Below are 26,208 nucleotides of genomic sequence, written 5' to 3'. Positions count from 1 at the left end.
TTTTAGTATAGAAGACACTGATAACACATTTTTTAATGAGAATTCTTGTTTTTTACGAAAAAACTTGTCGGCATTTTTTGTGAAACGAAAACTTGTAAGGTAAGACTACTATACATTTGACAGTTGCTGCCATCGCGTCCACTACTAACACAGATATAAAATATTTAATAAACGTCAAATTATATATACATCTTCCTAAAAAAACGGTCATTTTCAATAAAAAGTTGACTATTACAATCTATACGAAACCTGAGCTAAAATAGTACATAATTTATTGATATAAACATAGTAAATATATTATAATTAAATAATAAAATCAGTATTAGGCAGAATGGTATGAGATCGTTGTTTAAGTAATATTTTTTCATTGACCAATCAAAATGGAGTATTCAACGCATTCCGAACATAGTTTTCCCGCCATTCTCTGTTACAAACCGGTTATGTGTGAAGGTGGGTCAGAAAAAAATCACAACCGAACCACATTCATAAAATTCATTTAATATGAAAATAAGCAATGTAAGTTCAAAATATATATATAGTATAAAACTAAAGGAAATAACTTATTTTCATATTTCCGCTCTGGTAGTCACAGCGCGTCGTTGAGTTCCGCCACCCAACTTGCTGCCGAAAAATAAGTTTTATAATATCATATATAGCAATTAAAATAATAAGAAATTTATAATATAAATTCAAAATTTATCTGTGCCGCAGGCACCGCCGAAGAGTCGATTTGTGCCAAATTGCGTGTCGGGTGGCGGAACTCAACCCCGGGCTTTGTCTTGTTAGAAAGGAAATAAAAATATTAAACAATTCACAATATTAAACATTCACCGTGTGGGAATCCATGTGCCACGTTGGCCTCACGCGTATCATATAGTCATAATAATTATTATATTTATAGTATAGACGTAGACGTATTTAGGGGTGAATTCTAATATACCATGAAACATGTGTTCAATTAAATACTTTTAAAAGTCTGAATTTCAAATTTTATAAGAACCGGTGCCGATTTAATTCTTTTTCCATACAAACTTTCAACTCCCGATTTGCACCCTTAGAGGGAGAATTCTTGAAAAAGATAAAACACGTATTCAATTTAATACTTTTAAAAATCTAAATTTCAAATTTTATAAGAATCGGTGCCGATTTAAATTTTTTTCCATACAAACTTTCAACCCCTATTTCACCCCTTTAGGGTTAAAATTCTTCAAAATCCCTTCTTAGTGGATGTCCAGATTACAAAAGTAAACATCTGTCCAAATTCCACGTTTCTACGCACAGCGGTTACGGCTGTGCGTGCGTCTTACCTCAGTCAGTGAGGACAAGTCCTTTTATATATATAGATAATAGATATGTCTCCACTTTTTATTTAAAATTTGCGCTTGTTATTTATAAAATGTGAAGATAACAAGAATTTAGATAGATAAATATTATTATTTTCTTACTCTGTTAGAAATAGTAAAAATATCATCATATTTGATCGTTGCGGAATTTGAACCTGCGCTTTTATGCGTTTACAAAAAAAAGGTTTTTTATTTTTCTAAGGATGGAATAACACTTTAAAAAAGTTAATTTTATTTCCTTCTTTAAAACTTGTAAAACTTGGGCACTAGTTATAAAAAACACAAAAACAGGCTGCACTATATTTATTAAAGATCTTTGGTTCACAAACTTCAAGAAACAAATTAATTTAGACGTTACAGTATAAATATAAACAAATTAAATATATTTCTTTATAAATGCGTCATTTTTTTAACATGTTTTAATATTTAAAAAAATAAGTAAAATACACTGGTTATAAATATTGTGCTTATAACTTATACATTATACATACATTTATTAAAAATTACACCGTCCACACAAGTGGTCTAATATTTTGAAAAAAAAATGAATTACAATATTTTATTATATTTTTTTTATTTATGGGGTATATTTTACTTTGTAATTTCATATAAAAAGTTTATTATAGCAAAAATGGAACTCGCACCTCTTAAAAGAATTAAAAAAGAAATATTATTGTTTAATTACAAATAACTTAATAGTCATTCGACGATTTCATGGCATTCAAAAGTCTATTTGAATAAAAAATATTTTCAATAAATTTGTTAGTTTGCAATTAATATTCGTAGCTTTATAACTAAGCTAAGTTTAAACTTTAATAAGAGAATTAATTTTTATCAATCAATATTATACTATTTAATGATATTATCAAACAATAGGAAAGAATGTATTAAAGAACAGACTGCCAAATTATTATTAAAAGTGGACGGAGTATATAAATGAACAAAAATAAATACTTTTATTGTATAAAATAATAAAATGCGATGGGAATTGAACCTGTACTCTTGTGATCTTAATCATTTTATATAAGAAAAGTGTTTGCTTTTTTGCTTTATTTGTAAGCATATATTGGTACATTACAATTTTATTTCTAAATTAATTTAACAAAAAAAAATTATCACTCTTAACTCTAGATTCTATCGTAAAACCTAACGTCTATTGTTTACTTACATTTGATTATCCTGTAATTATGGTATAATAGTATTATTAAAAAAATATAAATTATATTCACAATTATTAAAATGGGACACAAACCAAAGCACAACCAAAATTAAAACATATTTATTAATTATAATTTAAATTATTTAAATAAAAGAAAATAACACATAAATAAATTATTACTAGCAATACTTATTATAAAGATCACTATAAGAAATTCTTTATACAAATAATTCGAGATAAAAATCAATTTGACGACGTAAAAAATATTATTATTTCTTTACGTTGTTCAATCGATTGACCGATGTTTAAAAAAATTAAATTTAAATCAATATATTATTCATAATATATTCATTGGCCAAAATAGATTTCACCATTTAAGAACTAAAACTTTTATATTGAGAACAAAATATCCAATAAATGAAAGATTATTTTATAAATAAAATCACTGTTGCAATGACAGCAGAGCAAAGAAATGAAATTATTAAATCGAACCCAAGACCGTCATGGTTAGTCGCATCCTTATGCCCCCGAGCCAAGACGGCCTTACTCCTATAATTTTTTTTTATTTGCTTAAATTACTTTTAAAAATATTAATCATAAAGTAGTGAATGACAAAATTAACTATTTCTAAATTAAAACCAAATACTATAAATGAGATCAATTATTTATAATAATTGCCATTTCAATTATAAATAAAAGGAATACAACCAAGTCTTGTTACTGGCAACATTATTTATACATATATTAAACAAAGCATTTATACATTTATTAAACATATATCAATTAAGAAACTAATTTTTAATGTGTATTATAGACTATTAGTGTCCACAAACCATATTATAATGAAAAAATCCCATAAGCTATAAGTAGTCTATGACATAACAGATTTGATCAATATATAATATAAATATGTAAAATAAGTGTAAATTAAATAAAAATTCATTCATACATATCAATACATACGAAGTCGTACAAATATTTTTTTTGTCTTTATAAATTATGACAAAGGTCTAGTCTTTATAAGACTTTAAAAGCTAAATTTATATATTGTATTAGTAATATAAAGTGGAATTTTAGCAATATTTACAAATTGTTTTAAATTTGATTTTATTATATAGTTCCACGATGTGTCCCACATATAGCTGAGTAGGCCTGTAGGAACCTGGGAACTGAACTTAGTGGCGAAGTTAAATGCCGCTTTGTCTTGTTACCAAAGCGAGAAAATGGGAGATAATTTATTCCCCGAGTGAGATTCGAACCCCCAACTGTCGCGTTTACATGTTTAATCTAATTCTTAAATCAAATAGAAGTTAGTAGAGCCACAAGCTATGTGTACTGTGGGAAAGTTTATTTTGTAAATTTCAAGCCATTTCAATTTAAAATTTAATATTTCTATTATTAAATTCATAATAATTATAAAAATTTAATAAAATCTATATAAACATTATAATATTATATATAATTTAAAAGTAATAACGATTAAATTCAAATCTATCGACAGTGTATTTGGCATACAATGGCACTTACAGGCAGTGTTGCCAGAATGGTTTTTTAAATTAAATACTACTTCTTTATATTTCAGCAATTGCCTGTGCAATTTAAGATCTTAGCTTATGTTGCCATAATAAAAAATAATAATTTCTGTGTCTTTCTTTTCTTTTCTTTCTTCTATTGATAAAATACGAAACTATATTTTCAGTTTTTATAAAAACTGTCGCGGTAAAAGCTGTAGGACCGTTTTGATTTGTTTTTATAATTTTCCTTTCAACTGACAACACTGCTAGGCCAGTGAATAACAATGAACATCGTTTCATAAGTTCTGTCAGTTCTCCATCAGGTATCAGATCAACATTGCTGCTTTGTAAATGTTCTGTCAGTCCAATATCAGATAGTGTCTGGTATTGTCAGTCTCTAGTCAGGCAACCATTGCCCGGTGCGCCATAGTAGACAGTAGTTGCCGGTGTACGTTTGGTTGTTGTTGTTTGACTGAAATAATACATAAATAGTAAGGTTTTGGTGCTTTAGTCCCCATTTCTAGTATTATTAATTGTAATTATTTTTAGTCTTAAAAATTCTGATCTTAAGGTTGTTAGTATGAATGAAAAAAATAATTAAATCAACTTCTCGCCGTATCCCCCACATACAGCAGGGCAGGCAGAGGGAACCTAGTGTTAAGACACTCCGTTCCCCACTTTCTGCCGCATTCTGGAGGTATTGCGTGTTGAGCGGTGGAATTTAACGCCGCGCTTTGCCTCGGCACCAGAGCGAATAAATGAAAATATTATTTTTTTCATTTCCTCGAGCGGGAAACGATCCCACAACCTGTCGCGTTTACAGTCACACTTTGTGCTTCTGCGCCACGACTGGCCTTATTCTACTTACTCTATTTATATTACTGCACCTTGAATAACATATTTTGCAACAATCTTTTCACGAAATAAATCAAATATTCTTTTCAATTGCATTAATTCTTAGTTTTCTTTCTGATATCCAATAAAATATCATATATTATATTGTAATTTTGACATTACAACACGTCATGCAGATGTACAGTGTGTATACAATACCTGCGCGGGCGCATATCTCTGCACGAGCGGGCGGTACCCGGCGCCAAACGTCGCTACGTGTGCGCGCGACCGCCCGTGCGCGTTCAGAGGGACTATTGCGCGCACCTGGTTAATATAGATTATGTTTTTATAAACATTTAAAGAATTTATAACCCTTGGAGCCGGTTAAATACTTCAACACCATAGGAACTATATAACTATAATAGGTTATTAATATGGTTAATAATATTTAAATAATAATACAAGATATCTATGCTTCTATGCTAATATTATAAGGTTGAAGTGTTTGTTAGGTTGGTTCGAGGAAGTGAACGTCGTTTGTAGGAACTACAGGTCCGAATAGAAAAAGAAAATGTGTTGGATATAGGCTATATTTGATATAAAAGGCTAGGCTTTAATTACGTTAGTTATTTCGATGTAAACCATACAAAAGTTTTTCTTCAATTTGATCCCACGAGCAGAATTATAGGTAAAACTTATAATAGAATATTAATGATCACCTCCTCCTCGTAAGGTCTGAAGACAGTGAGCGGTCTGAGCGTGTGCGCGTGCGCGACTACCACGCAGCCCCACGCCGTGCCCACAACCACCTCCTGCCCGAGCGAGGCCAGCGCCGTCACCTGCGTGTGTACGTAACTAGTTAATGATACAGATTCACGCGGTATCCCGAATATAGCGAGTTAACTTAGTGTTAAGACACTCCGTTCAAGATTGCCCCACGACGGCCAACAATCGTTCATTTGAACAATAATTGTAACATTATAATTTTGTTTTATAACCTCAGATATACAGTGTTTTTGTCAGCACCACTTTAAATGACACTGCCGCACAGGCCTCATTCCGAAATCGAGTCGTAGGTATTGGCGGTAAAGTTTAATGTTGTTTAACGTTATTGGTATCTATGCGTTACTGCGCCATACGAAATATAAGTATGGATAAAGATCGTGAAATGAAAAAAAATCCTATTTCTAAACTGTTGAGGTATCTTGATAAATTTCTTTAGGTATGAGTTTGAAATATTTTACCCTATATGCTGTTCCCTTAAAAGGAGCGCTGACGCTTGCATCCTATATGTAAACACTCGTTATAATAATAATACCTAAACAGTAAAATTTGCTTCAATATTTTTTTATAAATTTTTTAATTTAAAAATAGGTTGCTTTAAAAATTTTAGACAAAACAACTTCCTTTCCTTCCTTTGGTTAGATAGAAAAAGCATCGTTTTAAAACACAACTGTTCTACACTTTCAATTATTACTCTTATTATAAAAAACAACATAATTTCAACATTATTCTGAATTTTACATTACATGGTGTAAAGATTAAAAAAAAGTTTTAAAATGGCTAATTTGTCTAAAAAAATTTTTGAACCTTACCTACAAAATGCTACAAAACCAACATATTTTCGGAACCAAAAATACATTACCAAAAAGGGGAAAATAATAAGAATAAATAAAAGATACCCACCCTGCATCTATCTAGCCTCATAGCATCATCATCATCGTCTAACGCTATAGACTGTAAGCTCTCAGAGCACGGCGCCAATTTACTACAGTCCAGACGAGCGTAGGCCTGTTTAGCCCGCACTTTCCACGCTCTAACCACTGTCTCCCCCCGGCCCACCCCCACGACACCCCCAACAGTCCCAGCACCCTCAGAATCTAGGGCTGCTAATAAAGAGACCCGGGGGGAATCTAATGTGTCAGCAGCGCTGACACCTTCGTTAGTGACAGTGTACGCGTATAGATTGTCTCCACCAGCCCATACTTCTATGCTGAAAGATGATGACAGATCATTAGTTTATTAAGTTTCACACTGTATCCCGCAGAATCGTCGCGTTTACAGTCACGCTGTCCCAATGCGCCAAGGCGGTTATTACCAAATGAATCCCCAAAATCATTCACCATTACTAATATTACTAATATTTATTAGATTAATTTACAAAAGCAGATGGTTTTTAAAGTTATTTATTTTATTTGTCTAGAAGTTGGCGAAATTAATAATTTTCCTATGTTTTATATAAACATATAGATGAAAAGGTCATCACTGTTGAAATTTTACTCAGAAATTTATAGACATTTCATTTTCAATATTCACATTTTTAAAGTTTTACTCCACACTAAGGAAAGAAATCATCAAAAATCATATGGCTGGAGCTGAACCCGCGGCTCTTAAATAAAGAATATTGTTAATATATTAAATATATGTATAGAGGTAGTACAACACTCACCCTTGTGGGGAGGGCGCGGCGGCGAGGCAGCACAGTTCGGTGGCGGTGCCAAGCTCGGTAACTACGAAACTGCTTTCCGCCTCCGGACGAGCGGTTGACACCAAGAACAATCTACATTTACACGTAAGATTTAAAAAGGAATATGGAAACAGACAGATTTTGGAAACCATATAATTACAATAATATAATAAAAAATAATTGAAAAATATTCTTGGCATCTGTCTACTGACACACGAAACATTTCTGTTATTGTATTCTACTTTAAAGTTTATTAAATAACACCTAACCTACTAAAGTGAAGTGCCATTATATTACAGTACTTTAAATATTGATCCCATTTATTTTTATACCGGCGATCCGCCATCGAAACGCCTCGATTTTCCTCGACACTAGAGTGAAGAAATGAAAATATTAAATATTTCATTTCTTTTAGTAGGAATCGAACCTACACCCTGTCGCGTTAACAGCCACAACCTTTTGGCCTAGTGCCACGACTGGCCTCAAAAAATATTTTTGTCTTAAATAGGAAATTCCTTAAAGGAACGTCCATTTGATGTAACCTATTTCTTTTTCTTTCGCACATAGAATATATCATGAGTCATACACAACGAGTATTTATTCCCAATTGATCACGGGGACGACGCCGTATGTAAATACATGTATTACTGCATATATATAATACTCGAATTGTATGGAATAATTCAAATGATTGAGTTATACCTGCCACAAGCCAGAGCCAAGGCGATCCTCGGTAGTGGCGCGAGAGTGTGCAACGCGGACACAGCGCTAGGAGAACCCCCGACCACCTCTTGCAGCCGCACGCTCCATTGCAATGCGCACGTGGAAATACTATCAAAAAGAAATAACTTGTTATTTTTGAATATTTACATTATATTATAGTTTAATGTTGCTAATGATGTTACTCACCCAAGACGATATAAATATAATTTTATTTTTGTTAACAAAACCACGGCGCCGGTTCGAGTCTTATTATGGGCAAATTTATCCGAATACAATAACTTCCAAAACTTTGACATACGTCAAAAACTTAAATCAAGTCAATTAATTTAATTATTACAAAAAAATATATACAAATATTCAGAAAAAGCGCACTAACTTGTAAACAAACACCCGTCCTACAGAATCGCCGGCCCAAAGTTGAGCGCCGACGCGGCACAGCGCCGTTACTATCACTGGCTCCGTCTTGTCTGGAAATAGTTAGCAAATTCTCACAAATGTGACCTTTTTGAGAGTAAGTGTCAAGGAGTTAACGAATTTCGATAACTTGAGGACTTTACAATATTTTCAGTTGAGCACCATCAGCGGAAAAGATTGCTTAAAAATAAAAAAAGCTGAAGTAGTCCGCATGATAGTAAATACGTATACGTTTTAGGCCTGATAATCGAATTTCTACTATAATAAATAATCAACGTACCCGGTGGCACTCTTAAAGTATGATGATGTGTGAAAACACCAGATCCACTCGCCAATAACGAATGTGCTCGCTCCGGCTCTGAACCGCCGTACCACACCTCCCACCCCTCCCCATCTCCCCCTATTGACCATGCTGCCTCCTGATTGGTTAATGATAGCCACGCTGGATCCTGATGGGCTGGACCTGACAATACACTGTCATGATTGGTCGTGACTTTGGAACATACATCCTGATTGGCTGAAGCAAAATGGCTATGACGGGTTCTTATTGGTGCAGCGGTGGCTGGGGCGGGGCGTGGTGGCGATGGCCGGGCAGCCGCGGCGTCTAACAACGCGAGAAACTCGGGCGCAGCGCACAACGCCGTGAGCGCGGCTGCGGAGGGTCGCTGCTCGGGGGCGTTGCTCCAGCAACGGCGCATCATTTCTAACATGCTGCAGGGGTATTGTAGGTCCTGGGGGTGGGAGAATGTGGATGAGTAAGCTTTATAAAATATGTATTAATACATATACATAATATTTAAAATTTTTAGGGTTCCGTATCCTAAGGGGTGTAAACAAACTTATTACTAAAACTGCGCTGTCCGTAGGTCTTTCTGTCAATCTATCACCAAGCTGTAAAGCAAAAATACTGAAAAATAAAATAAAATAAATATTTAAAGCTAAGTGCCATATAAAATTTATGCTAGTTTTTACACATAATTTTACGGAACCGTTTGTTTAGAAGCAGATGTTATTCGGCCACAATGATCTCGTACCATAATATACTAAAATTTTGTTTGACTGGTAAAGCAATGGTTGTGGGTTCGACTTATGAACTACTTTAATTATTTCGGTACAGTAACGATAAGTGCGGCGTTGAGTGGCGCCACTCAACACGCATTGCCTTAACGAAATGTCATAATTTACTATTACAACTCTGTTTCTAACAGAGACATTAAAAGAATTAGGAACATATGAAAAATAAAGTTTAATTTTCGTACATTTTGAAATTAAACCCTTTAAATCCAACTAACCCTGGCTGATAATGGTGGTCTAGCGCCCTCTAGTACGGCCTCTTTGACCGCCTCATGACCCTCAAACGGTTGACGCAATGTGAATATCTCGTATAGCAGCATGCCATAGGAGAAACAGTCAACCTGTATGAGAGAAATACATCTTTTTCAATTGCACATATGAAGTTAAAATATGTATGTTGCTATGCGTCATTTTATGTACATAGCATATTTATAGGAAAATAAATGTATAGATCAGTTAAGTAATATAAGTCGTTTCAAAAGATATATCCTAATGATGTCTATAATCTAGATAACTAACAGTAGGTATTTGTAAACTTTTAAGGAAACATATAAAAAAAAAAAATTTATACGTCCTCGCCTCTTAGCACCGTCAGCCACCAGGTGAGGGTTGAAATCTCGCTACGTAAATTTCTTTATAGGTACAATAACGCTTTAAAAAAATTAAATACAACCCTCATTTACCTTCTCAGTATATTCTTCTTCCCCATTATACCTCATGATCTCCGGCGCCATGAAGCCCTCCGTGCCCCCGAAGCCCTTAGTCCCGGACGGTGGCGCTAGACGTGATATACCTGGAAAGTAGGAAGAAAATACTTTCAAATAACTTTTGCAGAGATTTAAAGTTAATATCTAAGCATTATGAAGCATTGAATATGTATATGTTTGTAAGAATAATGTATAAAGTAATCAGTAAGTAGTTAGTATTAATATTATACAACATTATTTTTATAACATAATGCTATTTATTTATAAGTCATCTGAGAAAGCAGCATACTTAAAACATTTTCGAATTATATATACACTAGCGACCCTATTGCGGCTTCGCCCGCTTTTACTACTGGATTATTCATATAATGTATGTTTGCAAAGCACTTAAGATAATGTGAAAATTAATTAAACCCCAATGCAACCCGCATTTTCGTAGTTTCAATAAGGATTTTCCAATTGTTTTACACAGCAAGGATTTTTTAGTAGGTACCGTAATTTTAAATCTGTGCTACTAATCTTTTCAAGTACTTATTAAAATATATATATAAATTACTATTTTTAGATAGTTAAATGACATTAAATAATACATTCAACTCGAATTATCCGAGGGTATTCTGTCCCTGATGAAAAGCAAGCACTACGTGGCTGCCTGTGACGAAAATTAAATAGAATGCATCGGCCGGGAATTGAACCCGGGCTGCCCGCGTGGCAGGCGAGCATTCTACCACTGAACCACCGATGCGTGTAAGGCAGGCGGGCGCGGCGGACTCGCTTGTATAAGCATAACGTCGCGAGGCGCGTTTCGCAGCAAGGATTTTTTGATATTGTAACAACTTCTAAAGTACTTATTAAAATGAAAAACAGAAAAGACAGTTTTGATCTACATTAAATGGCCAACGTAACTAATATACTTATTTATATGCTGAGAGTAAGGGATAAGTGAAACTTGACTCGATACAGTTGATGTGTGAACGGCGTGATGTGTCAATAATTAAATGCGTTTTTCTCTAAAACTATTCGCAATTTCGAAATAGTTTAAGAAGCAAATTTTATCTTCGTTTAACGTAGAAATTTAATAAAGTATTTTAAAGGATAAGGATTAATACCATTATGGAAAAATATCCCTCACAATAAAAAATATATTGAAATTACTATTTTTAGACAGAAATATGATCACTACACGTTATTCTTAAAAGATACGAATATGCCATCGCGGACTTTTTTGTAGATCTTATTAAGAGGAACAATACTCCAGTACATTTTTTTCATGTAGTATTTACCATTAAAGCAGCGCATGCGCCAAAGTGTCTCAGCGGGTAGGACTTTATACACATTTATCGTATTTATGTTAATTTACATAAGAATGTACAAATAATAAACTATATATAAACCTTCCCTGAGAAATACTCGACCTAATGGTGAAAACCGCATCCAAATCCCTTGGGTGGTTTAGAAGAAGAAGAGTTAGAAAGTTCAGACAGACACAAAAAGCGACTTTGTTTTATAAGATATAAGATAAGATAAGATACTAGTGGGCCCGGACGCGGCTACGCCCGCTTAAACTATACGAATATTTGTTAAATATATTTATGAAATTATTTTCAGTTTTTAATAGAGAGATGCGTTAAGCAAGCTTATTTTGGGTGACGTTTTCTAACAACAAACTTTGCAAATCGTTGCTTAGCAACGACGGTTGTTATTAACATGGCGGAATAAATTGCATGTCAAATTAATAAATATTTTAATATATTGGTATATATCGAAAATATTACAAATATGAGAAAAAAAAGTATCCTATGTTCATCCCGAGACCCTCAAGTATCTCTATATGAGTATTTTATCACAATTAAATTAGCGGTTTGGCCCTGATTGCGTAAAAGACAGACAGACAGACAGACAGACAGACAGACAGAGTTACTTTCGAATTTATAATATAGGTATGGATAAGAGGTGTTTAACAATTAATTTAAACTAAATATAATACCATAATCTCCCAGCTTGATGTGCACATCTATAGGATCAGGGCTCGCCTCTGCCTCCTCTGCCTCCTGGGGTGACGGCAATGACCACACTAAAACATTCTCCGACTGAAAACGTACAATGAACTTCATGAATGAATTTAATTACACTATACCGTAGAAAACAAAGTGCAACGGTAACTTCAACCACTCAAGAAAAATGGACAGAGTGTCTTAACACTAGATTCACTGTACTTACCTTATAACAAAAACCAACCTACCTTTAAGTCTCTATACAAAACACGATGAGCATGCAGATACTCCAACGCCCTGGCCGCCTGAAGAGCAAGTGCCCGTGCTGTTCTAGCCCCTATCCTGGCTCCACATCCTCGGTACCTCCTCAAGGCACCCTCGAGGGCACCCTGAGGAGCTACTTCCAAGATCAGCGCTAGTGGAGCTGGACATACAGCTAGCAGGGGCAGGATGTGGGGGTGTCGGAGACGCGTGAGGATGCCCAGCTCCTGTCGGAGGCCGCAGTATGCTCGACAGGCGCTGGATGCTGCGTCTCTTTCCCAGCGGGATGCTGCTGCCTATATAAGAAATTTAACGTTGAGATTTTGACCAACTTTTGAGTACTAATTCATAATTATTTCGAATTTTTTTTATTTATCAAAAGTAAGAAAAATGTCCTAAAGTCAATACTGCGCAACAATCTACAGCTAAATGTACTGTACAATGTTTCCCATTACCTTATAAGCCAACACAGCTCCCACGTCACCACCAGGCGGCGCCACAGGCTGTAACGCTTTTACCGCAACCGGGCACGCAACCCCCGTTCCGCGCCACGTACCAGTGAGCACCGTACCGAAGGCACCGCGCCCAGCGACCGAGCTTGGAGTTATGTGCTCCCAGCGGGCACGCTGGTGATCAGGGATATCTAGTAATAACTGTGAAAACGAAAGCGTTGAGTTCTAGTACTCCAGTTCCAGTACAGGCAGTGTCTCGAAAATTGCTTGATGCGTGGGAAAAAATGTCTTAATATCCTTCTCTTACATTGTTCAAGAATATTTAGAGGATAAACATGTATGTAATTAATGTCTATTGAATGTCATGCAGGATAGCTGCCAGCTAATGTAATAAATTGTACCATTGACTTTGAAAAGAGCAACTGTTGAGTCTCTTGCCGGCCCTTCTCAGCAGAACTGCCTTCCGAACCGGTGGTAGTTTTTTGTTTATATGCTCATTCGACGATTCAAAAGTGCTTATAATATTCTATTTGAATAAAGAATATTTTTAATTTGAATTCTTCTCCTCCCTTCCTCCCCACACATACTATTACAAGCACATGCGGGATACAACGCGAAGGTAAATTATTAAAAAAGGAAAAAGAAATTTTGATGTACTTTGGAAATTTTTCTGAAGGATGTTATTATATTGAATAAGTGGAAAGTAATATTTAAAATTGATTTTTACTTATTGCATCACTCATAGCTTTAGCGCTATAAGGAACTATTGGTTCTAATTGGAAAAGTAATTTTTGGAAACTCCATTTGTCGAGAAAGAATATTATTACATCACATTAATCTAGACTTTGACTTTATAAAGCTCTGGAAAGAAGACAACAGAGAAGCAAGAACTTAAGAAGTAAGACAGGAGATACAGGAGAAACAGAAGGGGCAAGACCAACTCACAGCATCAGGAGCAACATCAGCCAGCTGCACATCCACGTGGTGCGGACACCTCAGCTCCGCGCCCGAGCACGCCGCCAACACGCACTCCTCCAGCGTCCAGCATGTGGCACGCCATCCCCCGGAACCCCATGCATTCCCCGATCCCCGTGCAGGGGGACCCTCTGACGAACCCACACGGGAGCCACCGCGGGAACACGCTCGTGAGGAGGCTGAAAGGGATGAAAGTTAGAGTTAGATAATAAGTCAATACAAAAACCATTTTTAATCACACTGTCAACCTCATTTCTTTATTTACAAAACAAACAAGAAATGTATTTGATGTAATATTTTTTTGTTTAAATATAAAAAAAAGACGCCTGAGATAAAATCTAAAACATGGTCCAGGCTTGAAAAAGTTGAAAAGCGCCATATATTTTTTCAATATAATAAATTTATTATAAAAATAGTCTTAAATAATCAATGATATTTTGTTCATATTTTAATAATTTCTTTTATCACCTGATCTATATCACTATAACAAATAAATATAAATTGTTTCAATAACCACGGGTTTTGGTCGAGTGTGGAGAGTTCCCTTCTATAAACCGATTAATCTCAATCCCGAATCCTAGCAATAGCTTTAATGAAAAGGTATTACAATGACCAGATTACCGTTGGACTCAGCACCGACTCCACTGTCCCCATCACTGGCTCTGGACTCCTCGGAGAGACGGAGTCGCCGCGGTTCACCGTTACCCATTTCTAGTCTACGGAACGCCTGGAAAAGAGCAAAATAGTTTGAAAACCTGATCTATACTATATATGTATATTATAGAAACTTCATAATTGAATGAAATCGTTGATGACAATAAAAAGTATATAAAAACATCACCACTCACTTGTACCATATCCTTATCATCCCCATGGTTGTCCTGGTGGCCGTCATGGTGGTCAGAGACCTGATGGTCAGGCGCTTCGCGCAGGCATGCGGGGCAGGGCGCTACGCGCGTAATGAGGCAACGACCCTCTGATGTGTGGACGAAGCGAGTGCCTGATGATAAAGAGGGTTCAATCGGCTACGCGTGTTTTCCCGCATCGAAGAGTATAAGCAGAGAGAACCTTATGTTAAGATAGTACGTTCTATGCTTTATGCCTGAATTATCTACGGGAACAAAATGCCCCAGGTAAAACATTATTAGAGCGGGGAAATGAAAATAAATTATTTAAATAAATATTCCACTGGGTGGAGCTTGAGCCTATAAAGTATTGTGACCTCCAACAGACATCACGATAACTTCATGAAATATTTAAACATAAAAATATTTTGCAATTATGATTTTTTTTTCATCTTTGTCGAATTAGACAGTGCGAGAGGAGGGAGTTAAAAATTCAATTAGCCAATAGACCAAGATCTAACCTAATATATTAATACATACATATATTATCACCTAAGTATCTCCCTCTAACTCACCTAACGACGGGTACCAGTCTTCAAGAAGCAGATCCACATGGTCTGATATGAGAGCCAATATCTTCGTTAATACTTCTGGATTTGGTTCTAGGCTTAAACTCTATAGGACAAAATTATATAATGAATTTAAAAAGTATATGTATATCTATCCCTCACGCAAAAAAAATGTCGTTCGTATTTGGAATAGTTATACTTTATATTTGTACTTTAGATTTTACTGTAGCGGGATTTGAATCCGCAACGGTCAAAGCGCTTGAATTTTAAGTTTTAATATAAATAATAATAATAAATAATATAAAAATCATAAATTAATACTAAAAACAAAACAAAAAGTTACTATTTAAACTTAAGTCGTCAAACTACGACCGAACAGACACATTTATTTTATGTCCTATCAGTTAATGCGATGCATGCGAATGCGATATACCTGACACCCGGCAACAGGATGACCGTCATCCCTCCGCAGCACGGCCACGTGCGCCGGTAAGCAAATCTCCACGCACGCGGACGACTGCACGTCCAGAGGACACCAGGTACCTTCTTGGCGCACACGGAACCTGGTGGACGACATTAGAATTTAAGGTATATTCCAATTTATATAATTTTTTTTTAGTTTCACGCTACATATAGCTTATAATGGGGTAAGTGGAAGCAACTTATGGTTAAGACAGAAAGATCTCTTCGCAGGAAGAAGACTTCCTCTAGGAGACATCATTATATTTCTGAAGATATATATGTATATATTTTAATTTAATTCTTGCTTACACTACAAACTTATGGTCTATATCTTTTGTCATCTTACACATTTTCTTGACACTAGGTTACCGTTATATTTTTTTATAACTATTTATTTACACCTTTCACATTATGTTATAAACACGACGGTTGTGTGTTGTACCTTTGTTTCTGCTATATAAGGAATACAGCGTGGAGCTAAACACCCACCTTAGTGATACACCCCCGACGAGGCGGTCGCTCATCAGCGGTATTTCCGCAAAGAGGCCGCCACTATCTCGATCTCGGTCTCGATCTCGTTTACGATCTCACCAAATGCCGGGCTCAAGCCCGGCGAACGTAGAACCGACGAATGTAGATTCCATTCCCACTCGAGGGAATGACCACTTGAGAGAATGAATTATTTAATACTTTCATTTTCCCGCTCTGGTAAAGGATCTGCTGTTGAAAATTGGAAGAAAATTGTGAAACAAAGTATTTTAACACTAGTCAACTAGGTTGCAACGTAAAGCTAAAAAGAAAAAAAAATCAGACTAAACACCTACTTCACACTATGGTATATCTCCTCTCCCTCCCCGCTTTCTTCGTCTCCTTCCCACTCTCCTCCCAGAAGTGGGTCACTCTTTCGAGGTAGTTCCCGCAAGGAAACAGCTACTAACTCCCCACATACTAACTTGAGGCCAGTTCTCCAGAGTTTCCATGACCAGTTCAGGTCAAGGGCTTTGGTTAGCGTTTTGTCGATATCGATCTGATAGATAATAAATAAATAAAAGTAAAGCAACGCTTTTAGGTATCGTAATATCCTAAATATTCAGCTTACTTTTGTTAATTTATAAAAACATTCGGATGATGGTGTCGCATAGTATCATATAGGTCTTATCACTAGAATTATTTCCTCTGCCTACCTTGCTATGGGCGAGATTCAGCGTGAAATTTAAAATATATATAGTAGTAGGTTTGTACATTAGGAATTTAAATCGAAAGCAGTTTCACAATTTTTTCTGCATAGCAATATAATCCAGTAAGTTCAAAAGAAGTCACTTTCCGGCCATAATTTTTAACATTGCGTATTGAGTGGCGGAACTCAAAGCAGCGCTTTACTGTGAGAAAATGCAAATAATTCAAACAATAAGAATTTTAAACGAACTTTTCATATTATAATGCATATAAGAAGCCACTTCTGTGTAACTTGTCGGTCAGAGAGAGTTTCAGCATGGCAAAATCTTAATTCGTATTTCTAAGATTGTCGATTTAACTCATTGTACTTGAGTAAATAAACAAATAAGAAAAAAAAATATAACAAATCATCGGCCAATAATCAACATACAAATGCATTACTTAAAAACAGATAAAAACGTATTTATAAACGATCCAAACCTTTCTTTAATGCTTAACTAACACTTTAGAATGGTAAAATATCAATTACAATACGATCGATCGAACTGTATATGGTTACCTTTATTGTCTAGTAGGAATATGTAAGAAAAAATTCTAAAATCAATTCTGCAGCTAAAGTTAACTTCAAAGCTGCCACATCTCATCGGCCGCACTTTACATAGGATAAATTAAACTAAAAAAAGTATTAACAACAACAACTAACCTCCTTAGGAGTACTATACAAATTGGGCACATACTGTGCCAACGCCGGATCAGCCAACACACGAGCACAGAGACGTGCCCAAAATCCTCTGGGCACATAACTCAATAACAACAATCGCCTTAATGGACGATGGGCACGTGCACAGATACGCATAGTTGGTACAGAAGGGGTGAAGGGAGATGAATGGGGAGTGGATAGGGCACGTCTAGGTTTTAGGGTCAATTGTGGCAGTTGTGGCTCAGAAGGCGGTAGGAGGGGAGGTACGAGTAGGGCACGAGCGTCCCAGCATAGGGCAAGTTCGAACTTATTGAGTAGGGAGACGGCTAGTGAACGGGCGTCCTCACCCCCACCGAGGACGGGGGATGCTTTAAACACGTGGGCGAGGTCTTCTACTTTCATTATACCTGGAAATAAGACAATATCTCTATATATGATAAAACAGTAGAAATATTTTGTCTGTACATTTAGTATTTTTGACTGAAATGGATAGAGGGGCAATTAAAAAGAATAATAGAAAGCAAAAATAGCTAGTTTAGTATAAGAAAGTTTAGTCACTATGTTTGTATGAGTAAGAGTGGTGGCGAGTCAATTCACTATATCGATAGACTTTTCTTTATAGTAAGCAATATAGTATTAAATTATATAAACCATTAGTATGTTGTTATGGGTTTAGAAGAAAAAAACGCAGAGTGTGGAAAAAATGGAAAGATAGGAGGGAGGAGAAAGGAAGCTGGGGAACTATGGAAAGAAAGCAGCACATTCTCACCATTAGTAGCGAAGGGATTGATTTCTCTAACTGTGACGACATGCGCCAACACGTCGCACAGCCACTGCGGACGGACGAAGTACAGTTCTTTGAGAGTCGCATCGTCGTAGTGGAGGAGAACACCTGGTAGAAATTAATTTTATTTATATTTTAAAGTCAATTAAAAACATAGACAGTAAATAATTTTGAACAAAAACAGAAAATAATATAAACTAAATAGCGATAAACAATAACATATATAGATCGCGAGAATAAATACTTTTGATTATTGCTATTGTACAGAGTATTGTTTTGCAGCACAATGATTGACAAAAATCTATAATTTATATAAGAAAATAATTATGTATAAATTGTATTGTAGAATGAATGAAGATAAAAAGTTTTTCATTCTAAAAGCATGTGACATCACAATAACTTTATCAATAAAATAACTTAAAAAGAGGTATCTATATATTATATATAAATATCTCTATAAGTATAAATATATTATATTAAAATTAAATTAAATCAGCTTCACGCTGTATCCCGCAAACAGCCGGGCAGAGGTAACATGGTATTAAGAAGTCTGAACGGAGTGCCGTTCCCTACCTTCCGCCGGGTTCTAGAAGAATTGCGTGTTGAGTGGCGGAACTCGACGCCGCGCCCCAAATACTATATTCATACAAAATAACTAAATAGATACTATAATAATAAATGTTATTCATATACCGTTCTCATGTAGGAACATGGTCGCCTGGTGAAGTTCCGCCGCGTCGCGGAACGTTCGCAGGTTCTTTTGTTGCATATACTGTGTCACCTAGAATAAAAAATGAAAAAGTGGTTTATTCATGGATTTACTTTTACTTGTAACCGTAATATTACATTTATTGCACGCTTGTTCTTATTCTTTTAAAGTCAATTGATTATGAATAACAAATCCTCATATTTTTTTACAGTTTCACGCTGTATTCCTCATATAGCAGAGTAGCCTAGTGCCTAGTGTTATGACACTCCATTTTCCACTTTACGCCATTTTTTTGCGTGTTGAATAGTGGACGACGACAACGACGCCACGCTATGCCTTGTTACCAGAGATTAGAAATGAAAATATTAACAAATGGCCATTTATTCCTGGTTAGGTTAGGTTGCCTGTAATAAAGAGTATTTTACTTTACTTTATTCCTCGAGTGCCCAAAAAAAACCAAAAAAGTAGCTCTTTACTAATTATAGATTGTTTCAGACTTCTAAGTAAGAATTAAGCAGATATTTTTATAAAGGTATATATGTAGTAGCAGGTAAAACTTTTGCTGGCAGTAGTGGTAGTGGAAGTAGTAGTGTAGTAGCACTAGTGATAGTATTATTAGTACCAGTATTAGTGGTACTGATAACACAATACCACTGCTAGTGATAGTAAATATTAGCACTCACCGCTCGTTTATACTCGTCGCGCCTCATTACGGGCTGCTTGAGGTCGGCGGCGAGCGCGTGCACGCACTCCTCCAGCGCGAGGTAGGTCGCCGGTACCCGCTGTTCTAGGAGGGGTTCTTTACTACCTGGAAATGTTGAATGTTATGTCCAAAATGTTTTAAATATTAAAGATATTGAAAATATAGGTGATAGTGGCGTAGTGGAACAATCTGCAATTTTAGTTGCGGTTCACAGTCATGGGAATAAACTATTTACATTTAGAACTGTGTAACTTAAAACTAGGCGCGAAGTTAGTTTTTGGTAAGATTTAAAATTTAAATTATCTCAATGATGAATCACAAATTCATACTAATTTCATACAATAATAAAAATATAAATATTTAAAAATTGATTCTATCATTCTCGAGCTGGATTAAGAAAATAATCTTTTTAGTGGCATTGTAACTTTTTATTAGTGTTAGGATTAAAGTACCAACAGAGTGTATTTTCTTATGGATTGTCTCTATCTAAGTCAATAGGAGAGAAAATAGGTTAAGGAGATAAAAAATATATTCTTTAGCTTCATTTTATCCCGCACATAGCAACCAGTATTAAGACACTCCGTTTCCATTAAGATACTTTCCGTTCTCCACTTTCCGCTCACTTCTGGAGGTCTTGCTTATTGAGTGGCCAAACTCAACACCACATTTTCCCTCGACAGCAGAGCGAAGAAATGAACATATAAATATTTCATTCCCTCGATTGGGAGCCTACAACCTGTTGAAAATTTTCTTACCAGCAGGCTTCACACTAAACGCAACTGAGTATATGATGTCTGCTAACAACTTGATATTATGTCGAGTGCTGCACGATACCTGTAGAAGATATAGTATGTTAAAAAATATATATTTTTTGTATCTAAAATAATTTTCTTTAGTGCAACAAGCAAGTAGTGCACTACTTGAGTGTACTTGCGCATGTATTTGCGTCTACTATATAAGTATATATAAAACGCGCGCATGTGTATAGTTACGTAAGTGTGTTTTCATTTATATGAGTATGCTAAGTCCATGTATGTGTGTATCTATCTGTATATACATCACCTCAATAGAATCCAAGACGCGGGGAAGTCCCAGTTTATCAGCATCGGGCGCGGCCATAACGGCGCCGCGGATCAGTCTTTGTAGCGATGTGGGACTGTCGCACTCACTCGTCTTAAACTGGAGTGAAAGAGACAAAATATTCTTTTTATTTGGTCGATTTTTATGTATGTAAGTAAGTATATGAAACTGTAGGAACATTACTTATTCTAAATTAATATTATTACATTTACTAGAATCATCCGCACGCAGCGCATTGGAACAACTCAAACCTGTTCCGAATTTTTTGTTATGCGTGCCGTAGGCTGCTAGCCAGCATCGCCACGTTTAAAGGGTCGGCTAGAATCGCTTGCGACATTCACTTGTGTATCCATTGCTCTCTTAGCTTGCATTCAATTCTCAACCTTAACTTCTTGCTATTACGTGCTAGTTTAGCTTGTATTTTCTATTGGTATTTATTTAAATTTCTTTATTTCCTTCTGTGATTATTTTCTCTTCACGTATCTGTGAGTTAAATAAATTTGGACAATTTCTCCACAAAATTTGGATTTTTAATTTTACTCATTTAGTGTAAGATAAATAAGATCATATTAAATAGTGGTATCACATCTCAACCGCTATATTGGTGACCCCTAAATTGGTGAACACTACAATAAATACCTGCGTTTACTGCTGGCAAGAAGATTTAAAACGGCAAGAGGCCATTTTAACGACCTTGGCAAGTGACCTCTGATACAAGATGGAGGACGCGACTACATTCAACGTGTGCAGAATTGGCGTGCGTATTCCACCATTCTGGCCAGAAGAACCAGCCCTTTGGTTTTCACAAATGGAAGGTCAGTTTGCTTTATCTAATATAACAAGTGATACTACAAAATTTTATTACGTTGCCGCTCAGTTAGATAATCAATTTGCTGTCGAGGTGAAGGATATTATCATTTCTCCTCCCGAGACGGATAAATACATCACTCTTAAAACGCAACTGATTAAAAGATTGTCTGCGTCTCAAGAAAAGAAAGTGATGCAGTTGCTGAGGCACGAGCAGCTAGGTGATCGCAAGCCATCACAGTTTCTGCGATACATGCAAGATCTTGCGGGTTCATCTGTCCCCAAGGATTTTTTAAAAACATTATGGTCGAGTAGGTTACCACAAAACATTCAAACGGTTATAGCTTCACAGCCTGATCTGCCTATCGAAAAATTAGCTGACCTGGCAGACAAGGTGCATGAGATAGCACCCTCATCACCACAGGTCGCAAGCACATCTGCGATGGCCACACCCCCTGCATCCTCCATGTTGGAAGAAATGGCCAAGCAGATCCAACTCCTGACCAAGCAGGTATCGGAACTCTCGACCCAGGTACGTCACAACTCGGTCTCATCAAAATTTAAAGAGCGTTCCCGGAGCCATTCCAGACATCGCAGGAAGTCGACTACCCGGCAAAAATGTTGGTACCATTTTAAATTTGGTTCAAATGCTAAAAAATGTGTGCAGCCATGTAATTACGGAGAGTCGGAAAACTCTCTGGGCAGCCGGAAGTAGCGGCCAACGTCTGCCCTTTACCTACAGGCCGTCTTTTCATTACCGACCGTATTTCAAAAATGCTTTTCCTCATTGATACTGGCTCGGATCTCTGCGTTTTTCCACGGTTGGCTACCAAGGCGCCCTGTACCAAGACAAAGTATGAACTCATGGCGGCGAACGGTACAGTCATTCATACTTACGGTCCTACATTGTTACACTTAGACCTAGGACTAAAGCGTACTTTCACCTGGAAATTTACCATCGCTGATGTTTCAAAGCCCATTATCGGCGTAGATTTTTTGATATTTTACAATCTTCTTGTAGATTGCAGATGTCAGCGACTCGTCGATGGAAACACCACTCTGTCAGTGCAAGCAATAAAAGAAAATATCTCCGATGACCTTGCGTCAGTCAAAGCCATTTCGGGAGACTCAAAATACCATCAGCTGCTTCATGAGTTTCCAGAGGTAACGAGACCATCAGGTACGTCTTCCTTACCTAAGCATAATACCGTGCATTACATCAAAACCATTCCCGGACCACCGGTTACCAGTAGACCTCGTCGTTTAGACCCAGTAAGACTGAAAGCAACCAAAAAAGAATTTGACGATATGCTGTCACAGGGAACTGCCCGCTCCTCTAACAGTTCGTGGTCGTCCGCTCTGCACTTAGTTAAGAAGAAGGACGACGGATGGAGACCATGTGGTGATTATAGAGCACTCAATGCTCGCACAGTACCTGACAGGTATCCGATACGCCATATCCAGGATTTTTCCTACCAACTCTCTGGTTGTACAGTATTTTCAACTATCGATCTAGTCAAGGCGTACAATCAAATACCAGTACACGTCAATGATATCCACAAAACAGCCATTACAACTCCTTTTGGACTTTTCGAGTTCCCGTACATGACCTTCGGACTGCGCAATGCAGCACAAACCTTTCAGAGGTTCATGGACGAAGTGCTACGTGATTTTGATGACTTTTGTTTTGGTTACTTAGACGACATTTTGATATTTTCCAGTTCTGAAGAACAACATCAGCGCCACATCAGACTACTCTTCACCAGGCTCAAAGAGTATGGTGTTTTGATAAACACATCCAAGTGTGTCTTCGGGCAGCGACAGGTAAAATTTCTTGGTTACCTAGTGTCAGATTCTGGGACTCAACCTTTAGAGACGAACGTAAAGAGCATAGAGGAGTGCAATGTGCCGAAAACTGCTAAGGAATTACGACGTTTCCTCGGTATGTTCAATTTTTATCGGCGTTTTATTCCCGACGCCGCAAATATCCAAGCACCATTAGATGCTGCGCTTCTAGGACCTGACAAGATGCCATTTTAGCACTTACATCTCTTATTGTTCAAGAAGTAGATAAGGGTAACAAATGTCTCGCAGTCTTCCTAGACTTAAAAAAGGCTTTCGACACGGTCTCTGTAGTCACACTTGTACGCCGACTGGAGCAAATAGGTATAAGAGATAAAGCTCTTAGTCTATTCAAGAGCTATCTTGGGGATAGAAAGCAAATGGTCAGGATTGGAGAACACCTAAGTAGTGAAGAATGTGTCACTTACGGTATACCGCAAGGAAGCGTCCTCGGGCCAACGCTCTTTCTAATTTACATAAACGACCTATGTAAGCTTCAGGACATTGGAGGGAATATTTTTTCCTATGCTGATGACACTGCCATCGTGTTTACTGGCAAGTCTTGGCTAGACGTAAAAAATAAGGCAGAAACCGGTTTAGCAAAAATATCAAAGTGGTTGTGTGATAATTTATTAACATTAAACATACAAAAGACAAGCTATATATGCTTCACAAAGTATGCAAATACACAACCTACTCTTGATTTCTCCCTAAAGATTCATAATTGTCAACAAGACAACTCTACTCCTAACATTTGTCACTGTCCCACCTTGCAGAAAGTTATAAGCACAAAGTACCTTGGGATTATGTTGGACCAAAGGCTGTGTTGGACTGCTCACATTGAACTCCTGATGACTCGTATCAGAAAACTAATACGGGTCTTCAAATCACTCAGGCATGTGATGGATAAGGAATTATTGAAGAGAATTTACATTGCACTTGTGCAGACTGTTATTACTTACTGCATCCCGATCTGGGGTGGCTCTGCAAAGTCCCATTTCCTTAGTTTAGAAAGAGCCCAAAGAGCTCTCATTAAGGTGATGTACTTTAAGTCATACAGATTTCCAACAAGTGTCTTATATAAAATGAGCGGTATATTGTCTGTGCGAAAACTCTATATTCTAAACCTAATCTTAAAGTGTCATGGAACTATGTATTTTGATAAAAATAAATTAAGGAAACGACGAAATGATCGTGTTGCCCCAATATGTAAAGTACGCTCGAGTTTCGCAAAACGACAATATGGTTTCCAATCGGCTACTTTATACAATAAAATAAATCGCTTCCTTCGCATATATTCTATGAAAAACTATTCATGCAAGAAGATTTTGACTAATTGGCTAGATAAACTTTCTTATATAGAAACTGAAACATTACTTTCGTAATATTATTCCCTATTTTACACACAATGCACAGATAAATATAACCTATTAATATATAGAACAGGACATGTACGAAAAACCCTCTCATACCTCATGTTCGCACACACATACACACACTCACACTCACCCACACGCACTCACACACACACACGTATACGGCCCCCTTATTTGTCTTCTGTTATATTTTAACTATTCTCTAAGCTTAAATGTATCAAACGGAGAAGCGAGTCATTCCCAACACAAGTATCTTTGATTACTTACTGGGAAGTCTCAGCGACTCAACTTGTTAAGAAAACTATGAGAATAAAGCTATTTTTATTTTTTTTTATTTTTTTTTTTATTTATAGGACCTAAGATGAAAGGAGCTAAGCCGATCACTATGACACCGGAGATGATGGAAGCCTTTCAAAAATGTAAGACTTGTTTATCTCAAGCCACATTACTGGCTCACCCAGATCTTTCTGCAGAGCTAGCTATTGCCACTGATGCTTCTGATGTCGGAATTGGAGCAGTTCTTCAACAACGTGTTAATAACGTATGGCAACCTCTTGGTTTCTTTTCTAAAAAATTAACATCTGCGCAGAAGAAGTATAGTCCTTACGACAGAGAACTGTTAGCCATTTATGAAGCCATTAAATATTTTCGACACATGGTTGAGGCTCGAAACTTCGTGATTCACACGGATCATAAACCTCTCACATATGCATTCAACATTAACAGGGAGAAATGCTCACCGCGCCAATATCGGTACTTTGATTATATTTCTCAGTTCACAACTATTATTCAATACTTACCAGGACGTTTGAATGTAGTGGCTGATACTCTGTCACGACTGGAAGAGGTGAGTCGATCTATTGATTACCAGGCTCTAGCACTTGCTCAAGATACTGATCCTGAACTGCTAGGTCTGCTTCAAAAAGGCTCATCGTTAAAACTGGCTAAGGTAGATTTGCCAGACTCTAACCATAAGTTATACTGTGACGTATCAATGTCTTCTCCGCGCCCGTTCATTACTGAGAAGTTTCGCCGACAAGTTTTTGAAACTTTACACAGCTTGAGCCATCCTGGTAGGACAGCTACAGTGCGGCTGGTTACACAGAGATTCGTATGGCCAGGGATTCGCAAAGACTGTAGAGAGTGGACACGAGAGTGTGTACTTTGTCAAAAGAGCAAAGTTCACCGTCATACCCTTGCTCCCTTATCCTCAATTCCAACTCCTACATCGAGGTTTG

General features: G+C 36.6%; 1 protein-coding gene and 1 long non-coding RNA gene across 4 annotated transcripts in view; one reads left to right on the top strand and one right to left on the bottom strand.

Moving 5' to 3' along the window:
* The first annotated feature begins 430 nt into the window (after positions 1-430).
* On the top strand, positions 431-6,208 carry LOC146530291 (uncharacterized). The gene is made up of 2 exons (XR_014878932.1): positions 431-516; positions 5,584-6,208. It is a non-coding gene; the product is annotated as an uncharacterized LOC146530291 (long non-coding RNA).
* The window catches only part of Lrrk (Leucine-rich repeat kinase), a 52,117-nt gene continuing 27,540 nt past the window's right edge, over positions 1,632-26,208 (bottom strand). For all 3 annotated transcript variants that reach the window (XM_085200789.1, XM_085200790.1, XM_085200791.1), the window contains 25 exons: positions 20,928-21,044; positions 20,621-20,699; positions 19,846-19,970; positions 19,147-19,234; positions 18,439-18,561; positions 17,673-18,076; positions 16,618-16,820; positions 15,765-15,894; positions 15,338-15,437; positions 14,766-14,917; positions 14,539-14,644; positions 13,888-14,096; positions 12,946-13,143; positions 12,478-12,786; positions 12,223-12,325; positions 10,212-10,321; positions 9,747-9,869; positions 8,735-9,185; positions 8,417-8,507; positions 8,020-8,148; positions 7,300-7,410; positions 6,537-6,843; positions 5,570-5,689; positions 5,070-5,174; positions 1,632-4,488 (listed from right to left, as the gene is read on the bottom strand). In XM_085200789.1, the coding sequence (XP_085056915.1) occupies positions 4,414-4,488; positions 5,070-5,174; positions 5,570-5,689; positions 6,537-6,843; positions 7,300-7,410; positions 8,020-8,148; positions 8,417-8,507; positions 8,735-9,185; positions 9,747-9,869; positions 10,212-10,321; positions 12,223-12,325; positions 12,478-12,786; positions 12,946-13,143; positions 13,888-14,096; positions 14,539-14,644; positions 14,766-14,917; positions 15,338-15,437; positions 15,765-15,894; positions 16,618-16,820; positions 17,673-18,076; positions 18,439-18,561; positions 19,147-19,234; positions 19,846-19,970; positions 20,621-20,699; positions 20,928-21,044 (4,068 nt within the window). In that variant the 3' untranslated portion in view covers positions 1,632-4,413. The remainder of the gene's footprint in view (positions 4,489-5,069; positions 5,175-5,569; positions 5,690-6,536; positions 6,844-7,299; positions 7,411-8,019; positions 8,149-8,416; positions 8,508-8,734; positions 9,186-9,746; positions 9,870-10,211; positions 10,322-12,222; positions 12,326-12,477; positions 12,787-12,945; positions 13,144-13,887; positions 14,097-14,538; positions 14,645-14,765; positions 14,918-15,337; positions 15,438-15,764; positions 15,895-16,617; positions 16,821-17,672; positions 18,077-18,438; positions 18,562-19,146; positions 19,235-19,845; positions 19,971-20,620; positions 20,700-20,927; positions 21,045-26,208) is intronic.

Source organism: Heliconius melpomene, chromosome 17, assembly GCF_056956725.1.
Source record: "Heliconius melpomene rosina isolate 202511_hmr_F chromosome 17, ASM5695672v1, whole genome shotgun sequence".
Taxonomy (NCBI): Eukaryota; Metazoa; Arthropoda; class Insecta; order Lepidoptera; family Nymphalidae; genus Heliconius; species Heliconius melpomene.
Note: the sequence above shows the minus strand (reverse complement) of the source record. Positions and strands in the feature narration are given on the sequence as shown.